This window comes from Scyliorhinus torazame, chromosome 10, assembly GCF_047496885.1.
Source record: "Scyliorhinus torazame isolate Kashiwa2021f chromosome 10, sScyTor2.1, whole genome shotgun sequence".
Classification (NCBI taxonomy): domain Eukaryota; kingdom Metazoa; phylum Chordata; class Chondrichthyes; order Carcharhiniformes; family Scyliorhinidae; genus Scyliorhinus; species Scyliorhinus torazame.
The window spans coordinates 8,434,355-8,452,412 of NC_092716.1; the positions used below are offsets into that span (position 1 = coordinate 8,434,355).

General features: G+C 46.2%; 1 protein-coding gene across 1 annotated transcript; it reads right to left on the reverse strand.

Annotated features, from left to right (window-relative positions):
• Positions 1 to 3,048: 3,048 nt before the first annotated feature.
• Positions 3,049 to 15,232, reverse strand: LOC140430347 (uncharacterized). The gene is made up of 2 exons (XM_072517805.1): positions 15,067 to 15,232; positions 3,049 to 5,434 (listed from the first exon to the last, which is right to left on the reverse strand). Exons 1-2 carry the CDS (start codon positions 15,218 to 15,220, stop codon positions 3,585 to 3,587), a joined length of 2,004 nt encoding a protein of 667 aa, XP_072373906.1. The 5' UTR covers positions 15,221 to 15,232; the 3' UTR covers positions 3,049 to 3,584.
• Between the last annotated feature and the right edge of the window lie 2,826 nt (positions 15,233 to 18,058).

Here is an 18,058-nt window from a genome sequence, read left to right on the forward strand (position 1 = left end):
CTTGGGGGGGGGGGGGGGGGGGGGGGGGGGTAAAAGAGTCAAACCATCAGGGGTTAATTGGTGTAGTATGGCATGCAATTCCTCCCATGTTCATCATAAATCTGCTCAGGTGTCAACAATCAACCCCCCGACGTAATTTTTTCACACTGCTGGACTGTTCCAAAACTAAGTAATGTTACGAGTGCACTAAAAATAGTATTAACAAAGTATTCAGGGGAATGGAATGTCCAAAATATTTCGGTTCTAGACCAGTGGCAGAGCGTGTAGTCTCATTTGAGAGTTGCTCATCAGAAAAAACTGAGTGATGAGGAAACTCGAGCTGGAGCAACAGCCCTACTAATCCAAGTTTTGAAGCCCACACTGTTGGGGACATGTGTATTTTGTGGGCCCAGAGAGGATTGGTGATTGTTCTTGGCACAATTTGGTTACCATCAGCATCCTTAAGATTTTCACAGCTCTGATGCATCAAAATCCCCAAATTCAAAGTGTTTCAGTCCATTCTTGGCACGATTAAATAGAAAAAAAGTGTCTACTCACTAAATGTTTGAGTGGAAGGGACCAATCATTTATCAATGCCAGCGAACCACTTGCCTGCCACGGATATCCTTATATAATTTCTTCTTGGGAAAGCAAGTTGGTTGAAAATCCAAGTATGTCCACACTAATTATCCTTAGTTCCAATGTGCCACTAACCTGACCATGTGGAACTGTTTTAAGGTATTGGGCTGGATTCTTCTGCCCACCGACTACAAGATCACCATGGGTGGGACAGAGACCATGTGAAGGTCCATTGACCTCAGATGGGAATTTTCAGTTGCCTCATGGGGTCATTGCCAGAGAATCCCCATTGTATCATATCAATTCTTGCATGACAATGTATAAAAACAAACCTAGTCCAAAACGTTTGACATCTCATCTGCCAAGTATCGTGATAGCATGGTAATGAATGCACGTGTGTCACAATTGTCTAATGTGTCTTGGCATGCTGTCAAACTTGGGTTTTTAAACCAGTCTTTTCTTTGGGATTAGAGAAAACTGTAAATGGTTTAGTGAGTACTGCAAGATTGCAGTTAGTGTAACATGGTACAGTGTATGCAAGGAGCCATGATGAAATCCATTGCCATCTTAAGCTCCCATGTGTACTCTGTTCCAGTCTTTAATAATGAGGCATGTTACCCAATTAGACAGTGGAAATAAAAGGGGTGTATGAAAAGTGAATGACGTTTCTTGTAGGGAAGCAAATTGAAGACCATGAAAAAAAAAAAAAATCAGGAAGAAACTTTTAGAGCGATGAGAATATGGAACTCTACGCACATAGATGCATTTGATTTGAGGAAGACTAGACAAAATAGATGGATTGGAGGAAACTTGGGAGACGAACTGGAATGCCAAATTAATGTTTCTATCCTGTATTCCCCATGTAATCCCACGTAGAGGAGCTCGGTAGGTAGCATCCTGGTCATTTGAGGACAGGACATTTTTGGATTTGAGCCCTGAAGTGATTGGAGTGAATAATTTAGGCAGCTATTATCACTGAGTTGGTATGCTTCAGATAAGATATTGGGCTTCAATGCCATCCCAACATGCAGCAAACGAGTGAAATGTAGGACTGATGCCTAAAATGGCTTCTGCACTAATCAGATCTCAAACTCAAAGCACATACTCTGGAATGGGGTACCGTCCCATCGGTTCTGGCTATTAATATTTATCCAACCTATTTATTTTTGAAAATGGCACTACCCAACATTCCTCCCACAAACCAATAAAACATTACGGAGGTGCCCCTTGACTGAATTAGGCCAGTGTTTATGTTCCAGCAGAATGGGGCTTCCTCCAACAGTACTATGGGTGTAGCTACAACTGGGACTGCAGCACTTGCCTCACCACCACTGGTGGGTAATTAGGGATGGGTAGAAATGCTGGCCTAGCCAGTGATGCCCATGTCCTACAATTAATTCCTTCCCACATCCCTTCCCTCTGTCTCCACCCAGCCACTGCATATGGCTGTCACCCAGTAGTTTCGCCAACATTCCATATTGATGTGATTAGAACCCTTCCATACAAAGGTAAAGAAATTACTGCATCTCCTCTTCCAGATACCATGAGCCAAGAGGATGTTGGTGACCATGGACTGGTCCTGTGATTTATACTCAACAAATTACTGCAATGCCTTCTGCAGCAAGGAAATGAAACGAAAATCGCTTATTGTCACAAGTAGGCTTCAATGAAGTTACTGTGAAAAGCCCCTAGTCGCCACATTCCGGCACCTGTTCGGGGAGGCTGGTACGGGAATTGAACCGTGCTGCTGGCCTGCCTGGGTCTGCTTTCAAAGCCAGCGAGTTTGAGTGTGCTAAATAAGAGGCTGGTTGGCCACATCAGGTCCTGGAGTAGGACTTGAACCTAGAGTGGGATGCTACCATGAGACTCATCACATCCTCAAGTCTCTTGCTTGCCATTGCTTATTACCAGAGAACTGTGCATGTGACTCTGCAAGAATAATTCAAGTAGTGTCAACATTCAGAAAGCAATGTTGCTGTTGCAGTTGAACAGATCAAATTCATTCCTGCAACTTTAGAATTTTTAAACATGCTTGCTATTGTAATTTTAAATATGTGCTGTTCAAAAAAATAAATATTTAACTCCATCTACATTTAGGAAGTGCAATTTGAAAGGTATTCTCAACTCCCTAGTTGAAGAATCAAGTTCTACCAAGCAGATGGAATATAACACCTCTGTTCAGTGCTTCAGACTCTTTCCACCGAGAGATTGGTCCTTGGAAAACAAGTGGATTGTAAAACTACAAGAAAACTCAGCTACGCATCAGTCCAATTACAGCAACCCTGGGCTGGATTCTCCGCCCCATTTCTGCCCCGACCCGCCGGCGGGATTCTCCGTTACGCCGGCCGGTCAATGGGGTTTCCCATTGTGGGGAAACCCCACACTGTCAGGAAACCCCTGGGTGCCGGCAAAATGGAGAATCCCACCCCCTATTCCTGCCAATCTTGGCCAGTGCCATGCTTCACTGAATAAAAACAACAAAACAGCAAGTTTGACAGATAATATTTATTAAGTTAGTTGTCAAAGCATTGAAATATTTTAAAACCTTCACATCCAATTAGTTACATCTGACCTTGCAAAACAGATTTATGAACTGGAAATTACTAGTTCGACTACTTCAAATTCAATTTAACTATCCTTAAATTACTGTAGAGCTTAGTGTTCTGAACAAATTTTCTAGTAGGTTTACATGCCTCAAAAGTGTAAGAGTATAATATTTGACATCTTGTATACCAAAAGCTTTTGGCAAATGGCTGGGGTCTTCATTCCAACGGGATTTTCATCTTCCCAATCGGATTTATGGCATCTATAGAAGAAAAAAAATCAGTGGAAGATTGTGGAACCAGTAAGTTCATTCATATGCTGCAAGTCCCAAGAGTCTGCCCTACTTGCAACACAAAGTTCAGTCTTTATTCAAGTCAAACCTAGGCACCAGCTGGTTTGAATAAAATCCAAATTCCTATCTTCCACTTCATGCTCTTGATTGATCCCCAAGATTGCATTCAGGAGTTTTTCTGCTCGACACCTCATAGCCCTGAATCTAAAGTTTGATTATCCAGTTGGAGACGCCCAGATTCCTTGGCAGGTTGATTTGTATTCACTGGTTCGATAGATTTGCATCTTGCTGCTGGGTCCGAAATGCCATCTTGAATATTCTCTTCAGCTTTTGTCGTTTCACTTTGGCCATTCACCTCAACTTGGCTGGTTTTGCCGTGATCGATCACTCCATTATCTACAGGTGCCCCATTCGCAACTGAACTCTCTGGAAGGTTGGCCACTCCAGTCTGGAGAGTAGATCCATTCGGATCAACGACAGAAAACACATTTTCAATTTTTGTAGAACTAGGTTCCTCAGTCTGTATCGAATCTGCTCGACTTGGAGAATGATCCTCGGACGTGTTCTCCAGCTTTCCCACATTGGGTGAATGTGGATCAGTGTCAGAAACAAGTGTTTCATCACCTGTTGACCCCTTAGCGAGTTTGGTGTTGATTTCTATTGTCTCTTGCAAACCTTCTGTATAAACAGTTACTTTAATATCTGGTATTAGTTCAGAACTGGTCTTGAGCAGAGGTATTTCAACATCATCTTGGTGGCTGATGTCTGGAGTTGGCTCACACCTGGTTTCAGTCAGTGCCTTTCTGGTGTTGGAACTGGCCTCTGGAGCAAACTCCGTGACAATCTGGATTGCACTCTCTGCTGTGCTGACCGTCTCCGGAGGACATACCGCCACGGGATCTTTAGATAATAGGACTACATCTGTCACAGTGGCTTCCCTTGAAGTGTCTACAGATGGATTTCCAGATCCTTCAGTCAATTGGCTCTGATCCACAAATACTTTACCAGTGTCCTCTTGAACAAGACGGTCTTGAATATGGTCAGACTTCTCTATGCAGTGCTCTGCAGGTTCAGTTTTCACATCAGTTATTGTTTGGACAATGGGGCAAATAGATTCACTCAGCACTTTTTCTGGAATTTCATCCCAAGTGCCAGGTGCAACTACATTTTTCTCCATTTCGTTGTTCACTGCAATGTCAGTGGGCGTTTCTTCACTCACTGGCAATTTTGATATCCCCATCTCCTTGGGTGGTACACATTCCACTCCAGATTCAGACCATGTTGCCTGGGTAGAGCTTTCAATTTTTTCTTTCAAAGTGGATTGTGGGGAAACACCATCTTGGCTTTCGGAAACTTCACCAGGTTTGCCGATAGTATCCTCTGGGCTCACATGAGAGTTCTTCAATTGTTCATCACCTTTCATGATTTCTGTTGCCACATGGTCACCCAAACTAGATGTCTCAGTTGAAGGGTCGAGAGAGGTCATACTCATTTCTAAAACCGGTTTGGCCTGGGTTTCTTCACACACTGATACCGGACCAGTTTTCTGTTCATTGAGCTCTGTCACATCAGATGCGTCAGCATTCAAATCAATACGTGGAATATGGCTAGATTCCACGGGATGGTGTTCCACCTGATTAGGTGGCTGCTCAGAGATAGAGTTTACCAAATTTTTAGAGACTATACTTTCTTGTGGACCTGATGCCTGTACAAGAACAGTAGCTGGTACACCTTCTAGTAGACCCGACGTCTGTACAACATCAGTAACTGGTACACTTGGAATGGTTTTCACGTCAGGGGTTACCAAGTCAGTTTGTTTTCCTGAAATAGTTTCACCGGTCACTTTGGGGGCCTCCGTTTCAGATTTCTCTTCCGGCAGCTCAGCTTCTGGTTTCACGACCTGTTCCTTTGAAGCATCTTGATTTTCAGGCTCATCTTTCACCTCTGGGCCTTCAGTGGACTCTGCAGTTTTGCTCTCCTTTGGGTCATTCACATTATAGCCTCTCTTCTTTCTGCTCAGCCTGCCACCCATGCTGTCAACTGCAAATGGAAAGATTCAAGAGGTTAGGTGCCAATAAACATATATGGTGTAGACAAGAATGCAACAGACGACAGGATTTTCATTCCTTAGGTCACACTTTATTTGCAACCGATACTGGATTGTACTTTGCAAGTTACCAAGCAGTACAATGTGGCAAAAACACAGAGTGGACTAATTATTAGGCTACAGAGAGCCCAAGCTGCTGTCTTACCATTTGCACCCCAACACAGGGATGTCAGGATTGTCCCATGAGAAAGGAGACTGGATCTATATTCTCTAGTTACGAATGAGGTGCAAAATTCTTGGGCTTGACAAGGCAGACACAGGATGCACGTTTCCTGTGGTTGGGGGGTACACCATTTAGGATCAAAGTGATGTTGGCTTCACCCAGATGGTGCTAAAACCTCTACCCTAGAGCAGTGAGGCTCAGTCAGAGTACTGTATATTCAAGACCGAGATCAAGGAACAATTGCAGAAAATGATACCAGCATACCATGCAAACAAAACTAGGAGCAGTAGACCATTGTGCTCGGAGCCTGTTTTGCCATTCAATATGATCATGGCTGATCTGATCTCAATTCAACATCTTGCTGAACCCGGAAAAACCTTCACCTACTTGTTAATCAAGAATCTATTATTCTGCCTTGACCCCACTCTTGGAGGAAGAGGATTCCAAAGCCTCAATCTATCTCAAACAGGTAACCTTAAAAAAAGGTCCCTAGTTCTACATTCTCCCCGATGTGGGTATGCCAGCACTGGACTGGGGTGGCAGTAAGAAGTCTCAACACCAGGTTGAATTGAAACCACAAGCTTGAAGTGCTGCTCCTTCAATCACCTGATGAGCGTGCTGAAAGTTTGCGATTTCAAATAAACTGTTGGACTTTAACCGGGTGTCGAGACATCTTACTGGATTTTCCTACAAGAGGGATCATCCTCTCCAAGACCTCAGGATCTTTGTTTCAATCAAGTTGCCTCTTACTCTGCTAACATAGCTTTATTAGTTTGACAATTTACTCCACCCCAGGTTATGATTCTACTCTGGCATGAGCACAACAGTGATTAGCACTGTTGCTTCACAGCGCCAAGGATCTGGGGTTCGATTCCCGGCTTGGGTCATTGTCTGTGCGGAGTCTGCACGTTCTCCCAGTGTCTGTGTGGGTTTCCTCTGGGTGCTCTAGTTTCTTCCCACAAGCACCAAAAGACGTGCTGTTAGATGAATTGAACATTGAATTCTCCCTCAGTGCACCCAAACAGGCGCCAGAATGTGGAGACTAGAGGATTTTCAGAATTTTACTACTTGGGATAATAAAGATTATTCCCCAAGTGCTGCCAACCTAGCGATCCCTCAACTGCTTTCATTTAAGGACATGGAGGTTAATAGGAAAACAAAACAACCAAGCCCACCCCTAAACCACTTGTTAAACAACGTTAAAACTTGAAAGTGAACATTTCAAAAGGTTTGGTGCCATAGACTAGAGATCAAGATGTGAATGTTTTGGAAACTATACAAATAATGCCTATAACAAATGACAAACATGGGACACAACCGACAGAATACCCTTAGTCGTCCAGTACTTCCCCAGAGCGGAGAAACTACGACATATTCTTCACAGCCTTCAACACATCATTGATGAAGATGAACATCTTGCCAAGGCCATCCCCACTACTCGCCTTCAAACAACCGCGCAGCCTCAAACAAACCATTGTTTGCAGCAAACTACCCAGTCTTCAGAACAGTGACCACGACACCACACAACCCTGCCATGGCAATCTCTGCAAGACGTGCCAGATCATCGACATGGATACCACCATTACACGTGAGAACACCACCCACCAGGTACGCAGTACATACTAGTGCGACTCGGCCAACGTTGTCTACATCATACGCTGCAGGAAAGGATGTCCCGAAGCGTGGTACATTGGCGAGACCATGCAGACGCTGCGACAACAAATGAACGGACATCGCGCGACAATCACCAGGCAGGAATGTTCCCTTCCAGTCGGGGAAGACTGCAGCAATCAAGGGCATTCAGCCTCTGATCTCCGGGTAAGCGTTCTCCAAGGCGGCCTTCAGGACGCACGACAACGCAGAATCGCCGAGCAGAAGCTTATAGCCAAGTTCCGCACACGAGTGCGGCCTCAACCGGGACCTGGGATTCATGTCGCATTACATTCATCCCCCACCATCTGGCCTGCGAAATCCTACCAACTGTCCTGGCTTGACACAATTCACACCTCTTTAACCTGGTTACCCCATCTCTGGATCTGTAAAGATTTAATCACCTGCTAATGCTCGCATTCCAAGCATTGTTTGGCATCTTTGAATTTGTCTATATATGTGTTTCTGGAACATACCTCTTCATTCACCTGAGGAAGGAGCAGGCCTCAGAAAGCTAGTGACATCGAAACAAACCTGTTGGACTTTAACCTGGTGTTGTAAGACTTCGTACTGTGCTCACCCCAGTCCAACGCAGCATCTCCACATTATAACAAATGAACTAGAGAAGCCAGTTTTTATGCGATGATGCACAGGCTAACATTTTGATAGGTGCTCTCAAGCTGGTGGAAGCGATGGGGCAGTGAATTAATTGGTGGCTGGAAGATCTTGACAGAACAAAAAGAATTGATGTAATCTAGTTAAAGTGGACAGCTTCCAAAAACATGCAGCTGTATCAAAGTGGCTTTTAGCAATTGATTACTTCAGGCTGCTGAGCATCAAGCCTGTCCCTTGGGAGGAGAGCACTTTAATCACACAAGCTGGCAACGAGCCCCTGTTACTAGGAGCAACATCCAAGGAGGTAGACCCCTCCGAGCAGCAGAAAATTTAAACTCGCTATACAACAGCAAGTTAAGAATATAGCAGGAGAGCCAGTTTGCTGAAATTAGCACTCCAAGATTGATTTTGAGCTTGGGCTTATTCTACAAAATCAATGCATGATTTATTGATTTACAAGGATCTGAACGGTCATCTTGAATGCCTCTTTTTTTTTTTAAAAAACACTAGTACATGGGGCTTTTATTAAAATGGACTTAATCTGCCATGACCTTGTAAAGTGTTGAGACTTCGAACCCCTGACAAAGAACGCTGACTAAAATCTGCAAACAGCTGTATTAACACAAAGCATATTTACAACAGACAATTTCCGAAAATCAATAAAACAGAAAATGCTGTATGGCAGCTCAGGGTGGAGCAAGAAACAGAATGAATATTTCAAGTCCACGTGACTCTTCGGACCAGAAGAATCAAACTCAACGTCAACAGTTTCTCTCCAGATGCATACCCGCTCTGCCATTAAAGATATTGGATGATCCAATTGTGGCCTCATTTTCCAGCCAGAACGTAATATTGTCACAAGTAGGCTTACATTAACACTGCAATGAAGTTACTGTGAAAAGCCCAGAGTCGCCACTTTGGGTACACAGAGGGAGAATTCAGGATGTCCAATTCACCTAAGAAGCACGTCTTTCGGGACTTGTGGGAGGAAACCGGAGCACCCGGAGGAAACCCTCGCAGACACGGGGAGAACGTGCAGACTCCGCACAGTGACCCAAGCCGGGTATCAAATGTGGGATCCTGGTGCGGTGAAGAAACAGTGCTAACCACTGTGCTACCCATGTAATGACCCAGCCCCCATTGGAGAATTCAAACGATTAACAACCACATAAGAGATTCCTCCTCACAATATTTAAACTACTCCCTCACTAATTCCCATCCCATCCAGCAGGCAACATTCACCTTGTCAAGTCTGAATTAGTAATCCAGAGACATAGGGTCCCAGGTTCGAATCCCACCATGGCAGGTGGTGGAATTTAAACTCAAAATATAAATCTGCAGTCCTTACCCAGTCTGGCCTACATGTGACCACAGAACCACAGCTTCAGTTTACTGCCCCCCACTGAAATGAGCAAACCACTCAGTTCAAGGGCAATTAGGGATGGGTAACAAATGCTGGTCCAGCGACAGCCACATCCCAAGACTGAGTAAAGAAAGAAAAAGTCCCCCCCCCCCCCCACCCCATTTCAATAAGATCACCTCATTCTTTTAAATGTCAATGAGTATGCACCCAAACATCTTAGACAACACTTCATCACATCCCAGCCTAGTGAACCTTCCATGAACTATTTGGAGTGTAATTATATGCCACATGAGAATCCAAAGCACTATGCAGTCCTCAAGTGTGGTCTCACTAGTGCCCATTACAACTGTAGCAAAATGGGCCCACAATGATTTTTGAAACAGTTGCTCACTTTTTCCCGTCAACAGATTTCATTCTATGAGTCAGTGTAGGCAGCCAAATCCACACCCACAACTGAAAGCTGCTGGCCTCATCCGAGGGGGATGAGAAACAGGAATTCAAATTCAATCCCGAACACAGAAGGCAGCTGTGCCAGTCAAGTAATCCAGAATGGACTCTTGGCTCAGGTTCGCTCACACTCCCATGCCAGGACTGACAAAACAAAACTACATGTTTCAGTCCAAGGTGAAAATATTAGTCAGGCTATTATTTAAATAGTTCTGCTTCAAACTCCGTATTGAGGCAGCACGGTGGCGCAGTGGGTTAGCCCTGCTGCCTCACGACACCAAGGTCCCAGGCTCGATCCTGGCTCTGGGTCACTGTCCGTGTGGAGTTTGCACATTCTCCCCGTGTTTGCGTGGGTTTCGCCCCCACAACACAAAGACGTGCAGGGTAGGTGGATTGGCCATGCTAAATTGCCCCTTAATTGGAAAAAAATGAATTGGGTACTCTAAATTTATAAAGAAAAAAAAACTCCATATTGTGAGTTGCAGCAACAACTACTTAAACTTAGAGCGAGATGCTTCAGTGGCAAGATTTCACAAGTGCAGGTTTCCCCCGAACACTACTAGAGGACTGGGAAAAGACATTAGAACCAGCCTAGTGAGCAAAAGTGCCAATAATCTCAAGGAGATGGCATTGTTGGTTAGCTGTGATTTAGATTCAATGACTAGGTTTTCACCCCAAGTGCCAGTTTGAAATCTTAGCCCAAAGTGAAAGTGGGTTCAAACCAGATATGGGCAAAAAAAAAAGCTGATGGCCAATGTCACACTGGCCAAGTAAACAAGGACTCAAAAGTCCAATGTGTTCACTTGGTGTTGCAATATTTCTAACCATCTTACTAAACTGCCACATTTTCCTATTGAGGGAAGGAGTGAGTGACCATTGGCTGAGAAGGATGTGAAAAGTTAATTACTTTACTCCACAATGGACAAAGTTTGGAATTTCATTTGTTGATGCACTTGCAATTCATTGTTAGAGTAAATGCCACACATCGTTCACAGGATGTCACAGAGCCACCTCCTGGAATCAGTTGGTCTAGTGTAGGTACATCTAGGGCAGTTAGATAAGATACAGGGTTTTCACCCAGCAACTATGAAAATAGCACCATTGATTGGAAGGGAAAAATAGCAGGTGGTGGCATTTCCATGTATCTACTGCCATTTTACATGGTAGGTCTGGATTTGCAAAACGCTGTTGAAGGAGCTGTGGCAATGCTTCACAGTGGAGGAAGTGCACATACAAGATAGCAGCAATCTCACAGGTTGCAGTGTCCTGGATGATGTCAAGCTCAAGTTATTCTTGCTGACTTTGCCTTCAGGAAGTCAAGAGGGGTGCAACTTGCTAAAGAGTCCTAGCCTGACCTCTTGCAGCCACAATATGTACGTGGCTAGTCCAGTTTGTGGTCAATGGTAACTCCCAGGATGTTGATGTAATGGAGAAGAAATTATGCAGGCATATAAATAGCATGAGACTGGTCAGATCTAGGCTCATTAGAACCATCCAGCAAGCTGCCAGAATTGACCATGCCTGGGTAGGTAACTTACCTAGCTGGAACAGTCCTTGGACAGGTATTTTTTTTTGGGGGGGGGGGGGTATACAGGAGGAGGCTCCACAGTCAGTGCTCCTCACTCCTCATCCAGCACCAATGGGTGCAGAGCAGGACAGGAACAATGTTGCTCATGCACTGGATATGACTGGTTTTCACCTCACCTGCAATATAATCTAGAGAATCAGGGGGGCAAGAACAGTCAACATTCACAGCTTTCCACTGCCCTAAAGGTCCTTCAAGACCAACAAACCTCATGAGAAATAGGCAGGATTAAATTGGTCCTTCAAGACAGTAGCATTGCGGATAGCACAATTGCTTCACAGCTCCAGGATCCCAGGTTCGATTCCAGCTTGGGTCACGTCTGTGCGGAGTCTGCACATCCTCCCAGTGTGCGCGTGGGTTTCCTCCGGGTGCTCCGGTTTCCTCCCAGTCCAAAGATGTGCAGGTTAGGTGGATTGGCCATGATAAATTGCCCTTAGTGTGTCCAAAATTGCCCTTCGTGTTGGGTGGGGTTACTGGGTTATGGGGCTAGGGTGGAGGTGTTGACCTTGGGTAGGGTGCTCTTTCCAAGAGCCGGTGCAGACTCGATGGGCCGAATGGCCTCCTTCTGCACTGTAAATTCTATGATAAAAAACCTCATTAGAAATAGGCAGGATTCAATTAGATTTGAAATATAGTTCGGGGTCAGTACAGTGGTCACTTCTCTCTACTATGGAAGCACAAAAACGCAAAGCTCAATGGAAATCTTTAGCAATCATAGTCAGTCCTGTCCACTCCTACTTCAGGAGAAAAAAAGTAACAATCAAATTTGTTACCGTTGTTAAATAAGCCAATGATGGCTCAACTGAGTACAAACGATATTGAGGAGCATAGATAGGGCAGATAGTAGGATGGGAAGGAATCTTTCCCCTCAGTAAAGGAGTCAATAATCAGGGGGAATAGATTTATGGTAAAGGGCAGGAGAAAGGTCCATTTCCTCTTTCTCCCACCCAGAGGGTGGTGGGAATCTGAAACTCGCTACCCAGTGTGATAGATGTGAGAGCCCTCACTATGATCATATTTATATCAGCACTTCAAGACAAGGCTATGGGCCAAGTGCTGGAAAATGGGGTTAGAGTAGTAGTTGCCGGTGGCCAGCACCAGATACGATGGGCCATAGGGCCTCAATGCAGTAAAACTAAGGACCCAGGTTCAGCCCCTAGCAGACATTTGAAGTTGCAAATGTCCTCCAATCCCTCCTTTTTCACCTTTGTGCACTTCAGCAATGCTGAATATCTTGTCCACAAACTCAGTCCCTGACAGAGGGGTCAAGACCACTTGAGGATTATCTCAAACAATATAGGCAAATAGTTTTAAAATATGTCAAATCACGACATGAACTTAATGATTTGTTTTATTGGCTAATTGAAAATAATTTGATCTTCCTGGAGAGGGGCAGTGTAGACAGCTATTGCAAGAAAGCTTTTGGTGTGATATTTACATAGAACAAGGGGGCTATGCAGACCAATGGCGTTTTAGGTTCCACAGACGGTTAACCTGGTTCCATTTGCCAAGTGATTAACAAATTGTCAGTCACATTGAACCAGAGACACCTCCCAAAATGATTCAGGGGGGTGAGACTGGAGAGTTTCAAATCAAACATGTGCTTATTTTAAATTAGACACCCCCCTCCCACCAAGTACAAAAATCCTGTTTAGTCTCGTCCCAATTTTGGCATCACTTTCTCCATTGTCTCTATTCTTTGTCCCAAATTCAAGTTTGATTGGTCACAATGTTTTCATGTGATCAGAGACCAAGTTGAATAGATTTAAAACAAACAGTCAGCTGTTTGAGGGGAATAACAGCAAAGTCGATGCCAAAACCATGGCCTCATCCATCAAGCACACAAGAAATTAGTCCAGGTAGTGTCTGTGGGGTGGAGGTCGAAGAGGACACATGACTCACGCTGGGTCATGTCTGGTGTGGGGACAGAGCTGCGTATAGCAAGTATGGAGACAGCTGCTAGAGTACAGGTGCATTTAGGACTAAACAGGCAGAGACAACAGCCTAAACATGACAAAGAGTCATTGTTCTTCCCCATTCCTGCTCACAGCCAGCAACAGACAATTCGCAGAGAGACTCGGCTTTTCCCAGCACCAACTAATCGGCAGTTCGGAAATGCGTTATTTCAAATCACATGCAAACTAATGGACGGGTGCTGGAGGTAACCGACCCAAACATCAATGTACCCCAGCAACCAGACAACTCCAAAGCTTCCCATCTGCACCCCACCCATTGCAGTCCCGCAAAGCCAGTTTCGTTGGAAAAGCTTCGATCAAAAGGCAGTTTGGAACCGTTTGCAGCCAGGTTCAGCGGGCACAAGTTCAGCGGGCACATCACCAAGTTTCAATCTGGGCAGAAACCAGAAGCAGTTTAAATGGAGTTTGAGAACATTGCGCGGGGGGGGGGGGGGGCCCGCATTTCGGGTCGCGGGGGGGGGGGGGGGGGGGCGCGCATTTCGGGTCGCGGGGGGGGGGGGGGGGGCGCGCATTTCGGGTCGCGGGGGGAGGGGGGGGGCGCGCATTTCGGGTCGCAGTCCCTGGCGGTTAGTTAAAAACTAATTTATAAACAGGTTGAATTGGGAAAGTCTCACATTTACTGTGTGATGCCCAGAGCATCAGTCAGTGATCCCCCCACCAAATCCATTCACAACCCCCCCCCTCCCCCTAATCCAGTCACAACCACCCCCCCCCCCCCAACCGGGAACCCATTCATTCCCAAAATGTCATTCCCTTTCCGGGGAGACTGGAGCCGGGAATGTTCCGGGAAATGACAAGAACTTAAATACCACATTCACCAAATTCCCGGCTCCAGTGTTTGGGGTCAATTAGCGAGACGAGAAAGCCCCCCCCCCAAAAAAAAAACAACAACAAATCAGCCAATGTCCCCCCCAAAAAGGCAATGTCTCTCCCCCCCCCCCCCCCCGTAACAGCTACAATCTCGATATCGACAAGAAATTGAGATTTTGCAAATGACCGCGGGGGGGGGGGGGGAAAGAGTTATAAACTCTCCAATAATAAATTCAATGGGCTGCAGCCGCGGGGGGGGGGGGGGGGGGGGGAAGTGACCCTCGGGGGTTTTTTAAAAAACGATTAAATTAAACAACCCAAATCCCCTCCCCCCCCCCCCCCCCCCCCCCCGATTGAAAACCAGGGTCTGGGAGATTGTGAATCCGGCACCTCCCCAATTCCTGTCCCCCCCCAAAAAAAAATCCTGCCTCTCCCATTCCTGACTGCCGCCCCCCTTATCCCCCCTCCAGCCCTCAATTCCCCCCCCCCCCCCAGGAGAATCTGGTTCCCAATCTCACTGATCTCAGACTGCCCGGGGGGGGGGGGGGGTCTGGATATTTCCCCAATCCGGTTTGGGGGGCGGGGGGGTCTGGATATTTCCCCAATCCGGTTTGGGGGGCGGGGGGGGTCTGGATATTTCCCCAATCCGGTTTGGGGGGCGGGGGGGTCTGGATATTTCCCCAATCCGGTTTGGGGGGCGGGGGGGGTCTGGATATTTCCCCAATCCGGGGTGGTGGTGGTGGGGGGGGAAGAGAGGGGTGAGGAACCCGCCCCGCTCACTGGGACCGAGCACATGGAGAACAAAAGCTCCCGCAGGCAGCCCCCGCCCGGCAGCGAGTCCCCCGCCCGGCAGCGAGTCCCCCGCCCGGCTCCACTCCACCCAAACTGCCACCGGGCGAGAGGACTCTGCCGGCAGCCTGCCTCCCCTGGTGGAACAGCCCCTGGCTCCCACCTACCGCTGTGCGCCTCCCGTCCCCGGCAGCAGCACAAGGAGAGGCTCCACTCGCCCCAGCGGCTCTGCAGTGACTGAGGAGCGGGGCGGGACATCTGGGAAAGCCGATGCAGCGAGCCCCCTCCTCCAGCCCTCCCCTTATTTATTCCCTTTCCCATTCATGCGCTTTCAGGTTTATTAATGATCTCCTCGTTAGCACTTTCTCTCTCTCTCTCTGTGCTCCCACTAAACAGCAACCCCTCCTCATTCTATCTTACATTAAAACAATTTGCTTTGTTTAAGTGGAAGGGATAGCTCCTTTCACTAATCTGCTTTGTCCCCATTGTCAGAGAGCCCGCCCACCTTTCACCGCAATCCTGCCCAGTCCACGGGAGGCCATTCAGCCCATCGACTCTGCACCCACCCTCTGAAAGAGCACCGTACCTAGGCCCACCCTATCCCCGTAACCCCACCTAACCTGCACATCTTTGGACTGTGGGAGGAAACCGGAGCACCCGGAGGAAACCCGCGCAGACACGGGGAGAACGTGCAGACTCCGCACAGTCACCCAAGGCCAGAATCAAACCTGGGTCCCTGGCGCCGTAAGGCAGCGGTGCTAACCGCTGCGCCGCCGTGCTGCCCTCGTCATTCCTCCTGACTTTCACATTCAGATTTTTAATATTTCAGATTCGGAGCTCAAAGCGCCGCCTGCACCTTGTTGGTTGTCCAATATCAGGCGAGTTCTCCTCAGTGCCAATGTCAATCTCTCAATACATCAATAAACAAGCAGACAATCTGGCCGTTATCTCGTGCTTGCTTGTGGCATCTTTCTGTGCACAATTTGGCTGCAGTAATTCCTACATCCCAACACTTCAAAAAATGCTTCAGCGGCAATAAACAGCTTCAGGATATCTTGAGGCGGTGAAGAATTTTTACACGAGAAGGTGCTGCCTGTAAGGGTGGATTCTTCAGGAACTTTCAAAAGGGAGCTGGATAAGTAGTTGGGGGGCAAAAAGTGTGAGGTTCTGAGCAAGAACAGGAGAGTTCGATTAATTGGACACCTCTTTCCAAGAGCCAGCACAGACACATTGGGCTGAATGGCCTCTCCATTGTCAGTAAAAGATCCCCCAATACATTATTCTAAGAAGAGTTTGGTGTTATCCCCACAGTGCCTGACCAATAATTATCCCTCAACCCACATCACCAAAGAAGCAGATTGTAAGGCCATTGTCTTGATCCTGTTTGTGAGAGCTTGCTGTGTGCAAATTGGCAGCTGTGTTTCCTGCATTAAAACAGTGACTCCTCTTCAAAAGTATTTCATTGTTTGTGAAGGATATCCCAAACTTGTGAAAGGTGCTATAGAAATGGACAACCTTTTTTCACTAGGGTATTTGGGACTTTCATTGAACGAACCTGGGGATTGCTGAAAAACGAGGGTGTGCTGCCATTACCAGCACGCGCTGAACAACTTTTATTCATACACTAGGAACCATCCGTCATCTGCAACAAAAGGAATCTGTTCAAGACTTGCACCTTTTTTGAATTACCCGGGAGCTTGGGGAGCCTATAGTTCCTCGTTGTTTCTCCATGGCAACACCTCGGACAATCAGAGTCAACTTGCCAACCAATCAGCACCCTTTTCCCCTGTAGTATAAATTGTCGTGATTGCTTGAAATTTGGCATTCCTGATGAGTCCGAGATGAAAAGCTTCAGCAACATGTGTCTTTTCTCAGCAAAATACAAGACTGGGTAGCTTTACAGGAGAATATTATCCCCTCAATAATTTGTACATTAAGCCTCATGTTCAGGTATCATGACATCCCTAAGGCCACTCAACCCCATCTTCCGCCTTTCCCCTCGGTTTCTCTGCACAAAGTGCCGGGAAAGAGTTTAACAATTCCAGACACCCTCTGTTGCCCGGGTGAAGGACAATCGTGGATTAACTCCTTGTTTGAGCTTCTGCTGGAGTTACAAATTTCGACGGGAGCAGATGATCACATTGCTCAATTGTGAAGTAAGGCACATTAAACATCTGTGTCCCGCACCTACAGTGGAGGAAGAGGCAAGTATCCGATGACCTCTATAAGCAGAAAGTGGAAGGCGATCACCTCCAATGCGGTGTTAGTACCAGAATCAGGGGTGTAAAAGGCTGGCATTCCTCAAGGTCGACTATCAGCAGGCAATAGGCAACTTGTGTCTTTCACAGAAAACCCTTTTACAAAAAAGGGAATATCAAGGATGAGATCATAAGTTGCCAATTGGAACTAAAGTTATGGAGTGTTGCCAAATTTGGGAAACGAGTTGAGCAGGCCAACTACAGAAATGGTGCAACTGGGGACAGGAATGGAAGGATTCCACTGCAAAAAGCAGGCAGTCAGGGGAATCAGTGAGTTCTGGCCAGCTGCACCAAGGGCATGGGAAAAGCAATCAAGAGGTAATTGTAAGTTTGAAGTTCGAATAGATAGCTTTCTCTCATTCTCTAATGGTTCTGTCTTTATTAATTTATATGCTTTCTCTCTAAGTTTGATACCATCTTTCATTTTTTTTTCAGTTAACAACGGATGGTGGGTTCTCTCTTTGGGAATTTTCATTTTTGTTGAAATGTATTTTTTCTGAAATAACTCTCAAAGGTCTGTCACTGCATCTCACTGGACTTCTCCCTTAACCTTATTTGCCAGCTCATGCCCTCATAATTGTCCTTACTTAAGTTTTAAATATTAGTCTCGGACCCACTCTCCTCTCCCTGAAACAAAATGCAAAATTCAATGGCGTTATGATCACTGCTACCTAGGTTTGTCTTCACTCTGAGGGTTATCAATTAATTCCATCTGGTTTCACAACACCAACTCTGATATAGCCTGCCCTCTGGTTGGCTGCAGAATGTGCTGTTCCAAAAAACTATGCCAAAAACATGGTACCGACTCTTTATCCAGGCTAACTTTGCAAATCTGATTATTGCAGTCTCTCTGCAAAATAAAATCCCCCATGCGTTGTGGAAATGTCAGCCTCCTAATAGG